The sequence below is a fragment of the Eubalaena glacialis genome, chromosome 7 (assembly GCF_028564815.1).
Source record: "Eubalaena glacialis isolate mEubGla1 chromosome 7, mEubGla1.1.hap2.+ XY, whole genome shotgun sequence".
NCBI classification, from domain to species: Eukaryota; Metazoa; Chordata; class Mammalia; order Artiodactyla; family Balaenidae; genus Eubalaena; species Eubalaena glacialis.
Window position 1 is genome coordinate 84282525 of NC_083722.1, and position 15723 is coordinate 84298247.

General features: G+C 38.7%; 1 protein-coding gene across 12 annotated transcripts in view; it reads right to left on the bottom strand.

Moving 5' to 3' along the window:
• Positions 1-15723, bottom strand: part of FHIT (fragile histidine triad diadenosine triphosphatase) — a 1499836-nt gene that overhangs the window by 1252544 nt on the left and 231569 nt on the right. For 7 of the 12 annotated variants that reach the window (XM_061195479.1, XM_061195471.1, XM_061195469.1 and 4 more), the window contains one exon: positions 7310-7360. The exons of the other annotated variants lie outside the window; for them this stretch is intronic. Coding sequence is in view for 4 of the 7 variants with exons in the window: in XM_061195476.1 (XP_061051459.1) it covers positions 7310-7360 (51 nt within the window). In the remaining 3 variants the exon portion in view is untranslated. The remainder of the gene's footprint in view (positions 1-7309; positions 7361-15723) is intronic. 12 annotated transcript variants of the gene reach the window in all.

Here is a 15723-nt window from a genome sequence, read left to right on the forward strand (position 1 = left end):
TACTTCCTATGAATCTATAATTATTTCCAAATTTAATTTTTTAAAAACCAGACCTGATTACTCAGAGTAAAAATTCCAAATCTAGGTATTGTTTCCTCTGCAGTTTACCCAGCATCTGCACCGATCATTGGAAGCAGATCATAAGCACATCTCAGATGCCCATACTTCCAATAACCTCTCCAATCCCCAGGCTCAATTCCCTCCTCTAGGCCCCTTCTTATAGTTTAAAGAAGGGAACTAGCAGGGTGGGAACCCCCTCAATGGCTTAGCAAAACTCTATGCCAGTTCTCAGGTTGTCCTTCAACTCTGTTACGGCTCTATTCCACTTCTGTTGTCATCATTTTCTCCATGTCTGATGCATCAGGGTTGCTGCTGAAAAAGGTTTGGTTGCAGCCTTTCCTCATCAAAAATAGACCAATTTTGGGCTTTCTTGGTGGCACAGTGGTTAAGAATCCGCCTGCCAATGCAGGGGACACGGGTTTGAGCCCTGGTCCGGGAAGATCTCACATGCCGCGGAGCAGCTAAGCCCGTGCGCCACAACTACTGAGCCTGCACTCTAGAGCCCACGAGCCACAACTACTGAGCCCACGTGCCACAACTACTGAAGCCCAAGTGCCTAGGGCCCATGCTCCGCAACAAGAGAAGCCACCACAATGAGAAGCCCACGCACAGTAACAAAGACCCACCGCAGTCAAAAAAATAATTAATTAATTAATTTTTAAAAATAGACCAATTGTGATTGCTTGTGGCATTTTATAGTGATATGTACAAAACAAACAAACAAACCCTAAAGCATGGCAGAAGGTCCTTAGGCTTTTATATAAATAATTTACTCTATATAAATTCCCCTAAGAGAAATTCGTGTCAGTCTACAGAAAGTGTCTCTTTCAGGGGACTCATACCAGTTGTCTGTATTTCAGCACACTGATAGCCATTTGCAATTTGCAAAGAAAAAAATATATCTTTTATATCTGAAGGGGAACACCACACTGTTATTCCTTTGTAAGATTAAGAAATTTATTCTAATTTAAAAGTTAGCTGAATTCTTACTCTTTTTACAAACTAGACTTTAAAACACAGCCAGTAAATTGACCAAGCACTACCGCTTTTATTCTTCTGATATGTAAGCCTATCAAAACATTAGTGATGAAAACCTTCATTTTAAAAATCCCGTTATTCAATTATAATATGCATTTCACTACCACACTGTATTTATGACCCTTAAAAGCCAAAGCTGGAACTGCTCTAATACTGATTTCTTCAGGGCTTATCATTAATTAAAAAGTAAAAAACTATTACCAGGCTATCTGTAATCAGCCTTTCAAAGTAAGAAACATCAATATCCGGTAATTGAGAACATTTGGGAACAAATTTTAATAAGCAAAAACTCAGGAGAGGAAAAAAAAAAGTTCTGTATTATTTCAAATTGTAACCAGATCAGTATATGCTACTGAAATGTTAAAACTGCCCATGCCTTCAAGGCATCTATCCAATTTTTCTCCTCTAGCAGATGCCAAAAAAAAAATATAGTCAGACTCGTCCATTTATATAATGTTTACATATATAACACATCAACAATATATTGTTTGAGGTTTTATGGACGCCAACGTCAAGAAGCAAAATGTGTTCTGCCAATGTACTTCAGTTCCTGCTCATCCTTAGAGGTAGGCAGATGGATCATTAAATTATGGCTGTGCTAAGTACCTACTAAAGCATAGTGATGTACTTGTGTCAAGGGCACATAGATGAATAAAATAGTTCCCACCCTAAAGGAGTGCAAAATCTAGTATTGGAGCCACATGGAGAGTCTGCAAATGAAAGAACTCAAGCACAGAGTGTGTGCATGGTGAAAGGGAAGTCCTTAACATCAGTTGAGACTGATAAAAATAGAATAGGATAGTGGTAATAGCAAGAATGGTTTAAGTGTCTTTGGCTCCGTAATCTACTCTACCAGCATCCACCAAGTCACCTCAAATAAACAAATTTATTTGTTATGTACCTGTTAGGTACCTGCAGTTTCAAAAAATGTCCCCTAGCTTCCCCTTATCTATCACTCAGAGTCCCAGCAGGACACAGATGGCCCACTCTAATTAAAATAAATTGAGGAGGGTTTAATAAAAGAGACCATTTATAAAACTTTGGGTAGTATACAGGGAAACCATAAGGAACAGCCAACACTCTGGAGTTATTATCATCCTTAGCTGTAAAAGGAGAAGGGAAAGGAGCAGTGCCCAGAACCTGGAAGGAGAAGGTCTGGTTGGGAAGTTAATATTAAGAAGAGATTTAGATAGAGGGACACAGCTAGACCAAGTAAGAGCCATTGGGAGGGATCCAAGGCAACTAATACCCTGACCTCACTCTCCTCCCTTCCTCTGATCTCTTGTTTGGGTTTCCAACTGGCCAGAAGGCAAAAAATCCACTGATGAAGTCCATATAGATGAGCAGATGGAAAAGAATAGAGTTCCTGATTCCCACTGTTGAGAAAATCAGGAGCTACCAACTGCCCAGGGCAGAGAGTTGCTCTGAAAAGTAAATGATATAAGGCATATTATACATACAAACACAACCTCAAACATAGTACATGAATGAGAAATGGAAGTTATTAAATATATAATAAGGATTTTCTTCATTATACAATTCAATTTAGCAATTATCTATGCCTCCTATCATTTTCTCTCCACACGAAAGGTACATAGGAAGGGGAGAGAAACCAACATTTCTGGAGTGACTACTACATTTGCAGCACAGTGCTAAGCATTTGGGATATGCCATCTCATCTAATTTTCCCTAGGAACTACAAGATAGGAATTATTTAGCCTGTGGGATAGGTGAAGAAACTGAAGCTCAGATACATTACCCACCTTGCTTACAATCATAATTAGGAACTCAGATCTGTCAAACTCCTAAGCCCATGATTTCTCCATTATTATATGTGATGAGTTGTAGATGGGCTACCTGCCCACATGAGAAATATTTTTCATCAAATTGAGGGAAATCAGAGGACAAGCTTGCTAAAGGTAAAACATCCATCTTAGGGTTGCCATTAAGAAATAGTCAATAACTGATAGATATGAGGAAGAAGAGGAGAAGAATGGTGATGATGATGATGATGATGATGATGGTGATGACAGTGATGGTGATGGTGACGACTGATGGTGGTGCTGGTAATGATGATAAACACCTCATCTTAACAAAGGGCTAAAGAGCTTCTATAACTGACACCAAGAATTCCTTAAATAAAGTAAAGGACCTAGAAGTAGAAGTCAACCTCAAGCAACATTTTTAGGGAAATTGTTTTTCTTTTGTCATTTCAACAAACAACTGAACCAGAGTGTTTTAAAGATTATTCTACCATGAAAACAGCACTGTCAATGACCACAATAAATGCTAAACAAAATTCTTCATGAAATTAAACATTTTTCATGAACCCAAGGCTATAAATATTTTAGGGGTAACTCATGACACTTTGTATTTATGCTATGTGCCATTACCAATTTTTTGTGTCCAAATATCCTTTCTGATGTAAGAAATTGTATGAAAAATCAAAAGAAGGCACCAAAGAAACACCAACTTATTGGAGAAAAAAATTCCTAATTTCCTAATTTTTTTCTACAACTGATTGCATTCAAAGAAACGCATGCATTTTTAAATAAAATATATACCACAAATTTCCCCTTTAGATTGACTCTTTCAGGAGTAACTTAGCAAAGTTGAAGCTTTAGTAAAAAAATACATGAAATACAGAGCAAATAAAGTCTTTATTTCACCCTCCAGAAAATATCTACTTATAAAATATACACATGGCTAAATTCAGAAACCTACATAGTGGAAAGTTTCATAATTTGATTTGTTATAGTAAGCTATTGATATTTTTGATAGGAAAGAAGAGAGGAAGGGAGACATGAACCTCGGAATATATCCTCCGCAGTTTAAGATATAAAAGTTTTATTATTTCCATTAAGGTACTTAATATTTAACATCAAATGTTGCTTCTTTCATCTTGCTGTCTTATTAAAAAAGCCTATCATCAAAAAATTAAGTCTCTATATGAAATGGTTCATCCATAGTGATAAAAGTTTGAATTATAACTTAGTCAATGAAAGGTTGTTTGTCTATATTTTATTGCTTTTGCTATTTCTTTAGTAATCATCTTTGCAGTCTGTGCACTGACATTTGCAATAACGTGTTTACATCAGAAAGTTAGGCCCTGTCGTTTGATGTAACAAGAGGCTGTATTTTGTAGCACACAGGCACTTAGCATACCCCACTTCCTCTTTTTTCATCTGTCATCTTTAATTACCTTTAGAGGCATTAACAACATATTAGTAAAAATCTGTGGAGGGATATGAGATTAATTAGGTTCAGTGGGGTTAAGAAGTGTCATATTCTTTTTCTGAGGTGAAAGTCTACTTGATAACTACAACTTCATTTCCCATAAAGCTAAAAAGAAAGTACTATGTGATTTTCATCCTTCTGTAAGTTCTTGGTCTCTTATTAAAGATTGAATCAGAGAATAAAATTACAATGCACTCTGACTCTGCCACAGAATTTTGTAACTTGAAGGGAATTGTATTCCCGTGTGCATGCAAATACCCTATCCCACTACAGAATGTGTTCTCTACACTTAGCAGAAGTCGTTGATGCTTCACCCAGATCCTGTTTGGGTTTTGGGATCCGTTTTACCAGTTTGGTAGCCCATTCCTTCTTACAGGTGTTGCTGCCAATCTTCTCCAAAGGACTGCCCTTGAGCAAAAGAGCCCCTTCACCTAGAGGTGCCTGGGAGACGTACCACCATAGCCACCCCCTACCCAGGGCCCATAGCTAATGACTGACTAGTGGAAAGGGGAGTGCTCTGTCTCAAGGCAGGACTGCCCCTGTGGTACGATTCATGCTCCAGAGCTCCTCATGCGATCAGGCTAATTTTATTGGAAACCACATCCTTGGTAGCTTCTTCCCCTGCCCTATCCTAATACTCTCACTCCCCTCCTGGTTTCTCCCAAGAGCCCTCCCTTAATAAATCACCTGCACACCAATCCCTGTCTGAAGACCAAGAATCCAACCTAAGACTCCACAGAAGCAAATACTGATGAAAAGACAGGCACATAATTGGTCTTCCAGTTTGGGCAGGTAAGCAACAACATCTCAGCCATTTTTAAAGTCCCTGTCTACAGAGCTTTACAAGCCCAAGTTGGTGGTGGCGGGAGAATGTCACATGCCATTATGTAACTGTGAGAAGGGAAGTTCCTAAGATCTACAAACTCACCTCACTGACAGGAGTCACTAACTGATTCCTACTCTGGGGAACGCGGCAGTTGGCAAGGGCTGCCCTTCTTGGCAGATGTCAGGTGGTGTCCTGCACTGCAATTCCCCACTCATTCGGAGAACAAAAGGAGTCTGGGGCTAGTGGAAGGAAAAAATACGACAAGCTGAGCATCAAACTACAAACAGCTCTTTGAAACCTCCTTGATAGAGATGATGGTGTTTGTGCCATAGCTATTGAGTTGAATCTAATAATAGAAGGACGGATCACCACTTACTCTGTGCTGTCAGTAATGAAAGCTATCAAAACTAAGCCTGAATGCACCTCACTGTTGCCGTGTAAATCTAACATGGACAGCTTAATGAGGGAGGGACATTACCTTTTCTCACACTCCAATTTTACTCATGAAAGAAATGTGGCCCATATTGGCAATTAACTTGAGAGATTAATTAAATCCAACAGCAAGTTCAGTTCCTTCCACAGTGCATTCTGATATCACAGGAAGGGGCCAACATGCTATGGGCACTTAGCACATGTTAAATAATAATTACTAAAATAATCTAATTTGGACTATTTTTTGCAGAAAACTGGCAGCTAACCTCACCAGTAAACAAATGCCACAATCTGATACAGCTACTCAATATTTCACATGGTCTTACTCTAAACTCTATTATTCCTGAAACTCCCAACAAATACTGCACAATAAGCGTGTTTCCTCCCTCAGCAATTTCACTCACCAATAGTATTTACTATATCTTATTGGGCCCCCTGAAGAGTGAGGAGGCAGCCAATCAGACAAAACACAAACTCTGACCCAGCTTAAGAAGTAATAGACAGGATCCCATTGTGTCTTCTTCAAAACAAAGACTGACACTGACATGGGAAGGAAAGAGCAACAGGGGTAGAGGCATGACCTTTATTCCGTGTCAGAAAGCCACATGGTGTGCTCTGGTTCGCCTTCTTATGTGTTCTCAGAGTCAACTGTCGTTCTATTTTTGTGCTTTCTTCTCTGAAATGCTCAAGTGCTTTCCTCGTCTATCATACAGAAAATCTGGTTTTAAGAGGAGTCTTACAAATTTGACCAATTGGCAGAATGGTAATTAAATTCTTGCTTTGGTGAAAGTCAATAAAATTGTTTTAAAATGTTTGCTATAGAATCATGCACCTATAATATAGATCAAATTAATACAATCGAGTTATTATATAGATACCACGTATGAATTACAGTAGTGCCTATTCCCCCCCAATCCCACACAGCTCTCAAATCCACCTACCCAAAAGGTGATTCCCAACAGTCTCATTATCAAGGACTCCTCTTATTATCATTTGAGAATGGAGTATAAATTTTTAAATATTCTATCCATCCAAGATTAATAATCAACTAATTTCCCTTTTGGTGTTATTAAGAAAGGTATATATTCTGTTGAAACTTCTAATCAACAAATCAACATTAAGACACAGAATTAACATAATCCTTGGCAAAAATAGGAAAAGGTAACATTTGGGTACCTTCTTCACAGTCAGTGTGGCTACTGATACACTTTAGGAAATAATGAAATGAGTGTGAAGATCTCCTTTCTAGACAGGGAACTCTATGACAAGGTGATGTCCTAGACCTACCCTAATAGTCATAAGTGAAGAAAATTTATATTAACAATCTTTTAAACTGCAAGAAGCTTTATCTACCTAAGTGGCACCTTGGAACTAGAAAGAGATGGTAATTAACATCAAGTCCCAATGTTCTAATATAATCATATCACCTGAAACACAGTATCTCCAGGCATATCTTCAACTATTACAAAAAATGTCTACGCTATTAATATACTTCTTGACCACCACAGACTGAATGTTTGTGTCCCTCCCTCAATTCATATGTTGAAATCCTAACTCCACTGTGATGGTATTAGAAGGTGGGGCCTCTGGTAGGTGATTAGGTCACATAATGGGATTAGTGCTCTTACAAAAGAGACCCCGAGAGCTCTCTTGCCCCTTCCATCATGCAAGGACACAGTGACAAGATGGGCTATGAACCAGGAAAAAGGCTCTCACCAGACAATGAATCTGCCAGCGTCTTGATCTTGGAGTTCCCAGCCTCCAGAACTAAAAGAAATAAATTTCTGCTGTTCAAGCCACCCACAGTATTTTTGTTATAACAGCACAAACAGACTAAGACAATGACAGAATGTTCCTACAATTGATGACAAAAAAAAGTATATGGAAAACAAATGACTGAATTTATCAGATTTGGAGTGGTCTTAAATTTGCATCAAAATGAAAATATTTAATTCAACTGATCCAACATTAGTCCATAGTTTTCATTCAGGCTATTATTTTAGACCTACTACTAATAATAATGTCTAACATTATTAAGCTCTTACAAAGTGTTTTATGTACATTCAATCATTTATTTGACTCAACAACCCTATGTAAGAAGTACTATTATCATCCCACTTTACAGATGAAGAAACTAAAGTTTACTTAAGTATCATGCATAGCTATACAGCATCTGTGTTTACCTGCTCCTTGGTCAATCCGGACCAAATGACTGGGGTGGAGGAGGGGGTAGGGAGAGGTAGTGGGGGTGTGAAGCTTGATATTTTGTTCTAATCGTCAAGGAAAACACTGTGAAATGTCTGAACAATAACTTGTCCCAAGACCACAAGCTTACCTTCAGTACTGCGAATACTGTAAGAGATATATCTAAAGTTCTTTCTGATATTTCTTACATCACCAGTTTAATTGCATATAATACATATTAATTGGATGTAAGATCTATTTGAATATCTCTCATTGTAGCAGAATTATATAAGGAGAGTTAAATAATATAGGGAGCTGATAGTTCTGTTTCACAGAAAGTAAAAGTTGGGAAAAATATAATCTCAATAATTCCACTGAAGTGGGGGTGGAGTCAAGATGGCTTACTAGGAGGACGCAGAATTCGCGTCTCCGCACAACTAGGACACCTACCAGGCACCAGTGGGGGTCCAAGGACACCTAAGGGGACGGGAGGAACCCCCAGCAACCAGGTAGGACATGGGGCATGGGGGGAGTGAAGGGGAAGGAGAAGTGGAGGCGGGTCAGGATTGGCGCCCCTGAGGGGCAGCTGAGGGAGGGGAAGGGATCCCATGCCCGAAGGGGGAAATTGGGGAACCACTGGGAGGGCAGAGGATCAAAAGGGAGCGTGGCCAGGTTTCCCCTGCCCACTTGGGCCCCTAGGAACCTGTTGAGATCCTGGGCCTGATCCTCTGCCCACTGAGGCCCCCTCCAACCATGCAGGTCCTGAGGGAGGGGGAGGGAGGGATGGGGGAGCAAAAGTAACAGCCGGACATCTGGGACAGCACCCCTGAGGGGTGGCTGGCGGAGGGAAGGAGTTCCTACACCCAGCGGGATCCACTCACGGTTAGGGGTCCAGCGGAGACGGGGGAAACCCTGGGGGAGATGGTGGGGAGGCGTGCAAAGGAACAGAACGGAACATGGCCAGGGCTTTCCCTGTCCACTTAGGCACTGGGGAGCCTGCTGGACTCCGAGGCCTAACCCCCTGCCCTCAGAGCCTCCTTCCTGCTGGGCATAACCCAAGCCCCGCCCCTACACCCCCACCCAGGGCCCTACCTCTACACTCGGAGACCCCCTCCAACGCGCTGGGCCTAAAACCCACCCACACACCCTTCCTCAGGGCCCTAACTCCAAACTCCAGAACTCCACACTCCAGAGGCCCTCCTTTCCCAGTGCGGCCTCTCCCCTTCCGCACAAGTTCTAAGCAGAGGCCCCACCCCATGCTTGAAAGTAGCCCTGCCAAGGCCCCACCCACAGGGCCTTTTCTGGCTAGTGGGTCCTGAGCCTAGGTTCCGGCCCATGCTCAAACGTAACCCCCCACCCGCCTAGATCACTCCACCCTAAACCCCGCCCCTGCCTCAGTTCCACCGCCTAAACTCCACCCCCATAGCCAAGGCTTTTATTTTCTTTTTTCCTCTTTTAGATTGGAGTTCTGTTTTACCTTGTTGATTCATTGTTGTTGATTCTTTTATATTTTTATTTTTCCTAGTAAATCTTTTATTTTTTGAATTTTACTTAATTTTTTATACTTTGTTATTGTTCTCTCCTTTTGGATTGTTCCTCTCCCTCCTTTTTTTTCTCTGTTGTGGTTTTATTTTACCTTGTTGCAGTTGTTTCAATTATAGTTTTATTTTTCCTAATGTATTTTTCATCTTTCTAATTTTATTTTGTTTTTCATTCTTTAATATTACACTGCTCCCTTTTTTCTTTCTTTCTTTTTTTTACCACGCAATGAAGCTTGCAGGATCTTGGTTCCCAGGCTGGAGATCGGGCCTGAGCTCCTGTGGTGGGAGCTCCAAGTCCAAACTGCTGGACTAACAGAGAACCTCAGACCTCAGGGAATATTAATTGGAGTGAGGTCTCCTGGAGGTCCTCATCTCAGCACCAAGACCCGATTCTATCCAACTGCCTGCAAACTCCAGTACTGAACGTCTCAGTTCAAACAACCAGTAAGACAGGAATACAGCACCACACATCAAAAAAAAAAAAAAAAAAGAAAGAAAGAAACAACAATAAAATATGTTACAGACGAGGGAGCAAGGTAAAAACTACAAGACCAAATAAATGAAGATGAAATAGGCAACCTACATGAAAAAGAATTCAAAGTAATGATAGTAAAGATGATCCAAAATCTCAGAAACAGAATGGAGAAAATTCAAGAAACATTTAACAAGGATCTAGAAGAACTAACCAGCAAACAAACAGTGATGAACAACACAATTACTGAAATTAAAAATACACTAGAGGGAATCAATATCAGAATAACTGAGGCAGAAGAACGGATAAGTGACCTGGAAGATAAAATGGTGGAAATAACTGCCAGAGAGCAGAATAAAGAAAAAAGAATGAAAAGAATTGAGGACAGTCTCAGAGACCTCTGGGGCAACATTAAACGCACCAACATTCGAATTTTAGGGATCCCAGAAGAAGAAGAGAAAAAGAAAGGGTCTGAGAAAATATTTGAAGAGAATAGTCAAAAACTTCCCTAACATGGAAAAGGAAATAGTCAATCAAGTCCAGGAAGCACAGAGAGTACCGTACAGGATAAACCCAAAGAGAAACATACCGAGACACATATTAACCAAAACTATCAAAAATTAAATACAAAGAAAAAATATTAAAAGCAGCAAGGGAAATGCAACAAATAACATACAAGGGAATCTGAATAATGATAACAGCTGATCTTTCAGCAGAAACTCTGCAAGCCAGAAGGGAGTAGCAGGACATATTTAAAGTGATGAAATGGAAAAACCGACAACCAAGATTATTCTACCCAGCAAGGATCTCATTCAGATTAGACAGAGAAATTAAAACCTTTACAGACAAGCAAAAGTTAAGAGAATTCAGCAACACCAAACCAACTTTACAACAAATGCTAAAGGAACTTCTCTAGGCAGGAAACACAAGAGAAGAACAAGACCTACAAAATCAAACCCAAAACAATTAAGAAAATGGTAATAGGAACATACATATCAATAATTACCTTAAATGTAAATGGATTAAATGCTCCAACCAAAAGACACAGACTGGCTGAATGGATACAAAAACAAGACCCATATATATGCTGTCTACAAGAGACCCACTTCAGATATAGGGACACATACAGACTGAAAGTGAGGGAATGGAAAAAAATATTCCATGCAAACAGAAATCAAAACAAAGCTAGAGTAGCAATTCTCATATCAGACAAAATAGACTTTAAAATAAAGACTATTACAAAAGACAAAGAAGAACACTACATAATGATCAAGGGATCAAACAAAGAAGAAGATATAACAATTGTAAATATTTATGCACCCAACATAGGAGCACCTGAATACATAAGGCAAATGCTAACTGCCATAAAAGGGGAAATCAACAATAACACAATCATAGTAGGGGACTTTAACACCCCACTTTAACCAATGGACAGATCATCCAAAATGAAAATAAATAAGGAAACACAAGCTTTAAATGACACATTAAACAAGATGGACTTAATTGATATTTATAGGACATTCCAGCCAAAAACAACAGAATACATTTTCTTCTCAAGTGCTCATGGAACATTCTCCAGGATAGACCATATCTTAGGTCACAAATCAAGACCTGGTAAATTTAAGAAAATTGAAATCATACCAAGTATCTTTTCCAACCACAACGCTATGAGACTGGATATCAATTACAGGAAAAAAATGTAAAAAATACAAACACATGGAAGCTAAACAATACACTACTAAATAACCAAGAGATCACTGAAGAAATCAAAGAGGAAATCAAAAAATACCTAGAAACAAATGACAATGAAAATAAGACGACCCAAAACCTATGGGATGCAGCAAAAGCAGTTCTAAGAGGGAAGTTTCTGACAATACAATCCTACCTCAAGAAACAAGAAACATCTCAAATAAACAACCTAACCTTAAACGTAAAGCAATTAGAGAAAGAAGAACAAAAAAAACCCCCAAAGTTAGCAGAAGGAAAGAAATCATAAAGATCAGATCAGAAATAAATGAAAAGAAATGAAGGAAACAACAGCAAAGATCAATAAAACTAAAAGCTGGTTTTTTGAGAAGACACACAAAATTGATAAACCATTAGCCAGACTCATCAAGAAAAAAAGGAAGAAGACTCAAATCAACAGAATTAGAAGTGCAAAAGAAGTAACAACTGACACTGCAGAAATACAAAGGATCATAAGAGATTCCTACAAGCAACTATATGCCAATAAAATGGACAACCTGGAAAAAATGGACAAATTCTTAGAAAATCACAACCTTCCAAGACTGAACCAGGAAGAAATAGAAAATATAAAAAGACCAATCACAAGCACTGAAATTGAGACTGTGATTAAAAGTCTTGCAACATACAAAAGGCAGGACCAGATGGTTCCACAGGCGAATTCTACCAAACACTTAGAGAAGAGCTAACACCTATCCTTCTCAAACTCTTCCAAAAGCAGAGGAAGGAACACTCCCAAACTCATTCTACAAGGCCACCATCGCCCTGATACCAAAACCCAACAAATGTGTCACAAAAAAAGAAAACTACAGGCCCATATCTCTGATGAACATAGATGAAAAACTCCTCAACAAAATACTAGCAAACAGAATCCAACAGCACATTGAAAGGATCATACACAATGATCAAGGGGATCATTACCTCTTGATCATTACCCCAGGAATGCAAGGATTCTTCAATATACGCAAATCAATCAATGTGATACACCATATTAACAAACTGAAGGATAAAAACCATATGATAATCTCAATAGATGCAGAAAAAGCTTTTGACAAAATTCAACACCCATTTATGATAAAAACTTTCCAGAAAGTAGGCATAGAGGGAACCTACCTCAACATAATAAAGGCCATATACGACAAACCTACAGCCAACATCGTTCTCAATGGTGAAAAACTGAAACCCTTTCCTCTAAGATCAGGAACAAGACAAAGTTGCTCACTCTCACCACTATTATTCAACACAGTTTTGGAAGTTTTAGCCACAGCAATCAAAGAAGAAAAAGAAATAAAAGGAATCCAAATTGGAAAAGAAGAAGTAAAACTGTCACTGTTTGTAGATGACGTGATACTATACATAGAGAATCCTAATGATGCGACCAGAAAACTACTAGGGCTAATCAATGAATTTGGCAGAGTAGCAGGATCCAAATTAATGCACAGAAATCTCTTGCATTCCTATACACTGATGATGAAAAATCGGAAAGAGAAAATAAGGAAACACTCCCATTTACCACTGCACCAAAAAGAATAAAATACCTAGGAATAAACCTACCTAAGGAGACTAAAGACCTGTATGCAGAAAACTGTAAGACACTGATGAAAGAAATTAAAGATGATACAGGTGGAGAGATATAACATGTTCTTGGATTGGAATAATCAACATTGTGAAAATGACTGTACTACCGAAAGCAATCTACAGATTCAATGCAATCCCTATCAAAATACCAATGGCATTTTTCACAGAACTAGAACAAAAAATTTCACAATTTGTATGCAAACACAAAAGACCCCGAATAGCCAAAGCAATCTTGAGAAGGAAAAACGGAGCTGGAGGAATCAGGCTCCCAGACTTCAGACTGTACTACAAAGCTATAGTAATCAAGACAGTATGGTACTGGCACAAAAACAGAAATATAGATCAATGGAACAGGATAGAAAGCCCAGGGATAAACCCATGCACTTATGGTCACCTTATCTTTGATAAAGGAGGCAAGAGTATGCAATGGAGAAAAGACAGCCTCTTCAATAAGTGGTGCTGGGTAAACTGGACAGCTACATGTAAAAGAATGAAATTAGAACACTTCCTAACACCATACACAAAAATAAACTCAAAATGGATTAAAAACCTAAATGTAAAGCCAGACACTATCAAACTCTTAGAGGAAAACATAGGCAGAACACTCTATGACATAAATCACAGCAATATACTTTTTGACCCACCTCCTAGAGAAATGGAAATAAAAACAACAATAAACAAATGGGACCTAATGAAACTTCAAAGCTTTTGCACAGCAAAGGATACCATAAACAAGATGAAAAGATAACCCTCAGAATGGGAGAAAGTATTTGCAAATGAATCATCAGACAAAGGATTTATCTCCAAAATATACAAGCAGCTCATGCAGCTCAATATCAAAAAAACAAACAACCCAAACCAAAAATGGGCAGAAGACCTAAAGAGACATTTCCCCAAAGAAGATATACAGATTGTCAATAAACACATGAAAAGATGCTCAACATCACTAATCATTAGAGAAATGCAAATCAAAACCACAATGAGGTATCACCTTACACCGGTCAGAATGGCCATCATCAAAAAATCTACAAACAATAAATGCTGGAGAGGGTGTGGAGAAAAGGGAACCCTCTTGTACTGTTGGTGGGAATGTAAATTGATGCAGCCACCATGGAGAACAGCATGGAGGTTCCTTAAAAAACTAAAAATAGAACTACCATATGACCCAGCAATCCCACTACTGGACATATACCCTGAGAAAACCATAATTCAAAAAGAGTCATGTACCACAACGTTCACTGCAGCACTATTTACAATAGCCAGGACATGGAAGCAACCTACGTGTCCATCGACAGATGAATGGATAAAGAAGATGTGGCACATATATACAATGGAATATTACTCAGCCATAAAAAGAAACGAAATTGAGTTATTTGTAGTGAGGTGGATGGACCCAGAGTGTGTCATACAGAGTGAAGTAAGTCAGAAAGAGAAAAACAAATAATGTATGCTAACACATATATATGAAATCTAAAAAAAAAAAAGAAATTGTTCTGATGAACCTAGGGGCAGGACAGAAATAAAGGCACAAAAGCAGAGAATGGACTTGAGGACACAGGGAGGGAGAAGGGTAAGCTGGGACAAAGTGAGAGAGTAACATTGATATATACACACTACCAAACGTAAAATAGATAGCTAGTGGGAAGCAGCCGCATAGCATAGGGAGATCAGCTCGGTGCTTTGTGACCACCTAGAGGGGTGGGATAGGGAGGGTGGGAGGGAGGAAGAAGCAAGAGGGAAGAGATATGTGAACGTATGTATATGTACAACTGATTCACTTTGTTATACAGCAGAAACTAACACAACATTGTAAAGCAATTATATTCCAATAAAGATGTTAAAAAATAATAATAATAATTCCACTGAACTCTTAGTACATGTAGGAGTAATGGTATAATAATACATTACTGGAAAAATAAAATAATTTAAATTCACATTCTCCAATATGAAGAATTTCTGTTTTCTTCAGGTAAGCTTCTGAAACTTCCTTTCTCTCCGCAAGGTTGAAATTTTGAAGTTAAAGGCTATGAGCAATTACATACCCTAGATTATAGAAAGTTTCTTGTGTTAGCTAAAGAATCGTCTAAATTCTTCACAAACATGGTTATAGAATCCCAGAAAACTGATCCTGAAGAAATTCCTGTTTGTGACAATTCATAAAATATTTCACCATGAGATCTAGGTGCAAAAGACATGAATTCTAAGGATTTACCACTTTTGATATTAAAGGGTTTCCCATTTACTTCTAGCTTACTCATGTTGCATGGAAATTGATCTGAAATGCCATTTTAGGCAGAAATTTGTCCTCATCATTAAACTTTTCTTGATGAATCCAGATCATCAATATGAATTATTTAATTATTGAAATCCTCAGAACATATGAAGGGAGTTAAAACTAATCATCAATATACCAAATAGCCCTAGGCTGTTAGGTATCTTCATTCCTCTGATTTTTTACAGACTCTGTAACAGTGGTCTTCTAGCTAAAGTTCACAGAATCAGATATTTTTACGAGACTCAATTACCAGCAGCTCAACTTCTTTCCTAAAACTGATCTGTCTGAGAATGCACTTCTCAGACAAGGAATCATGGGGATGACAATTTCTGTTTAA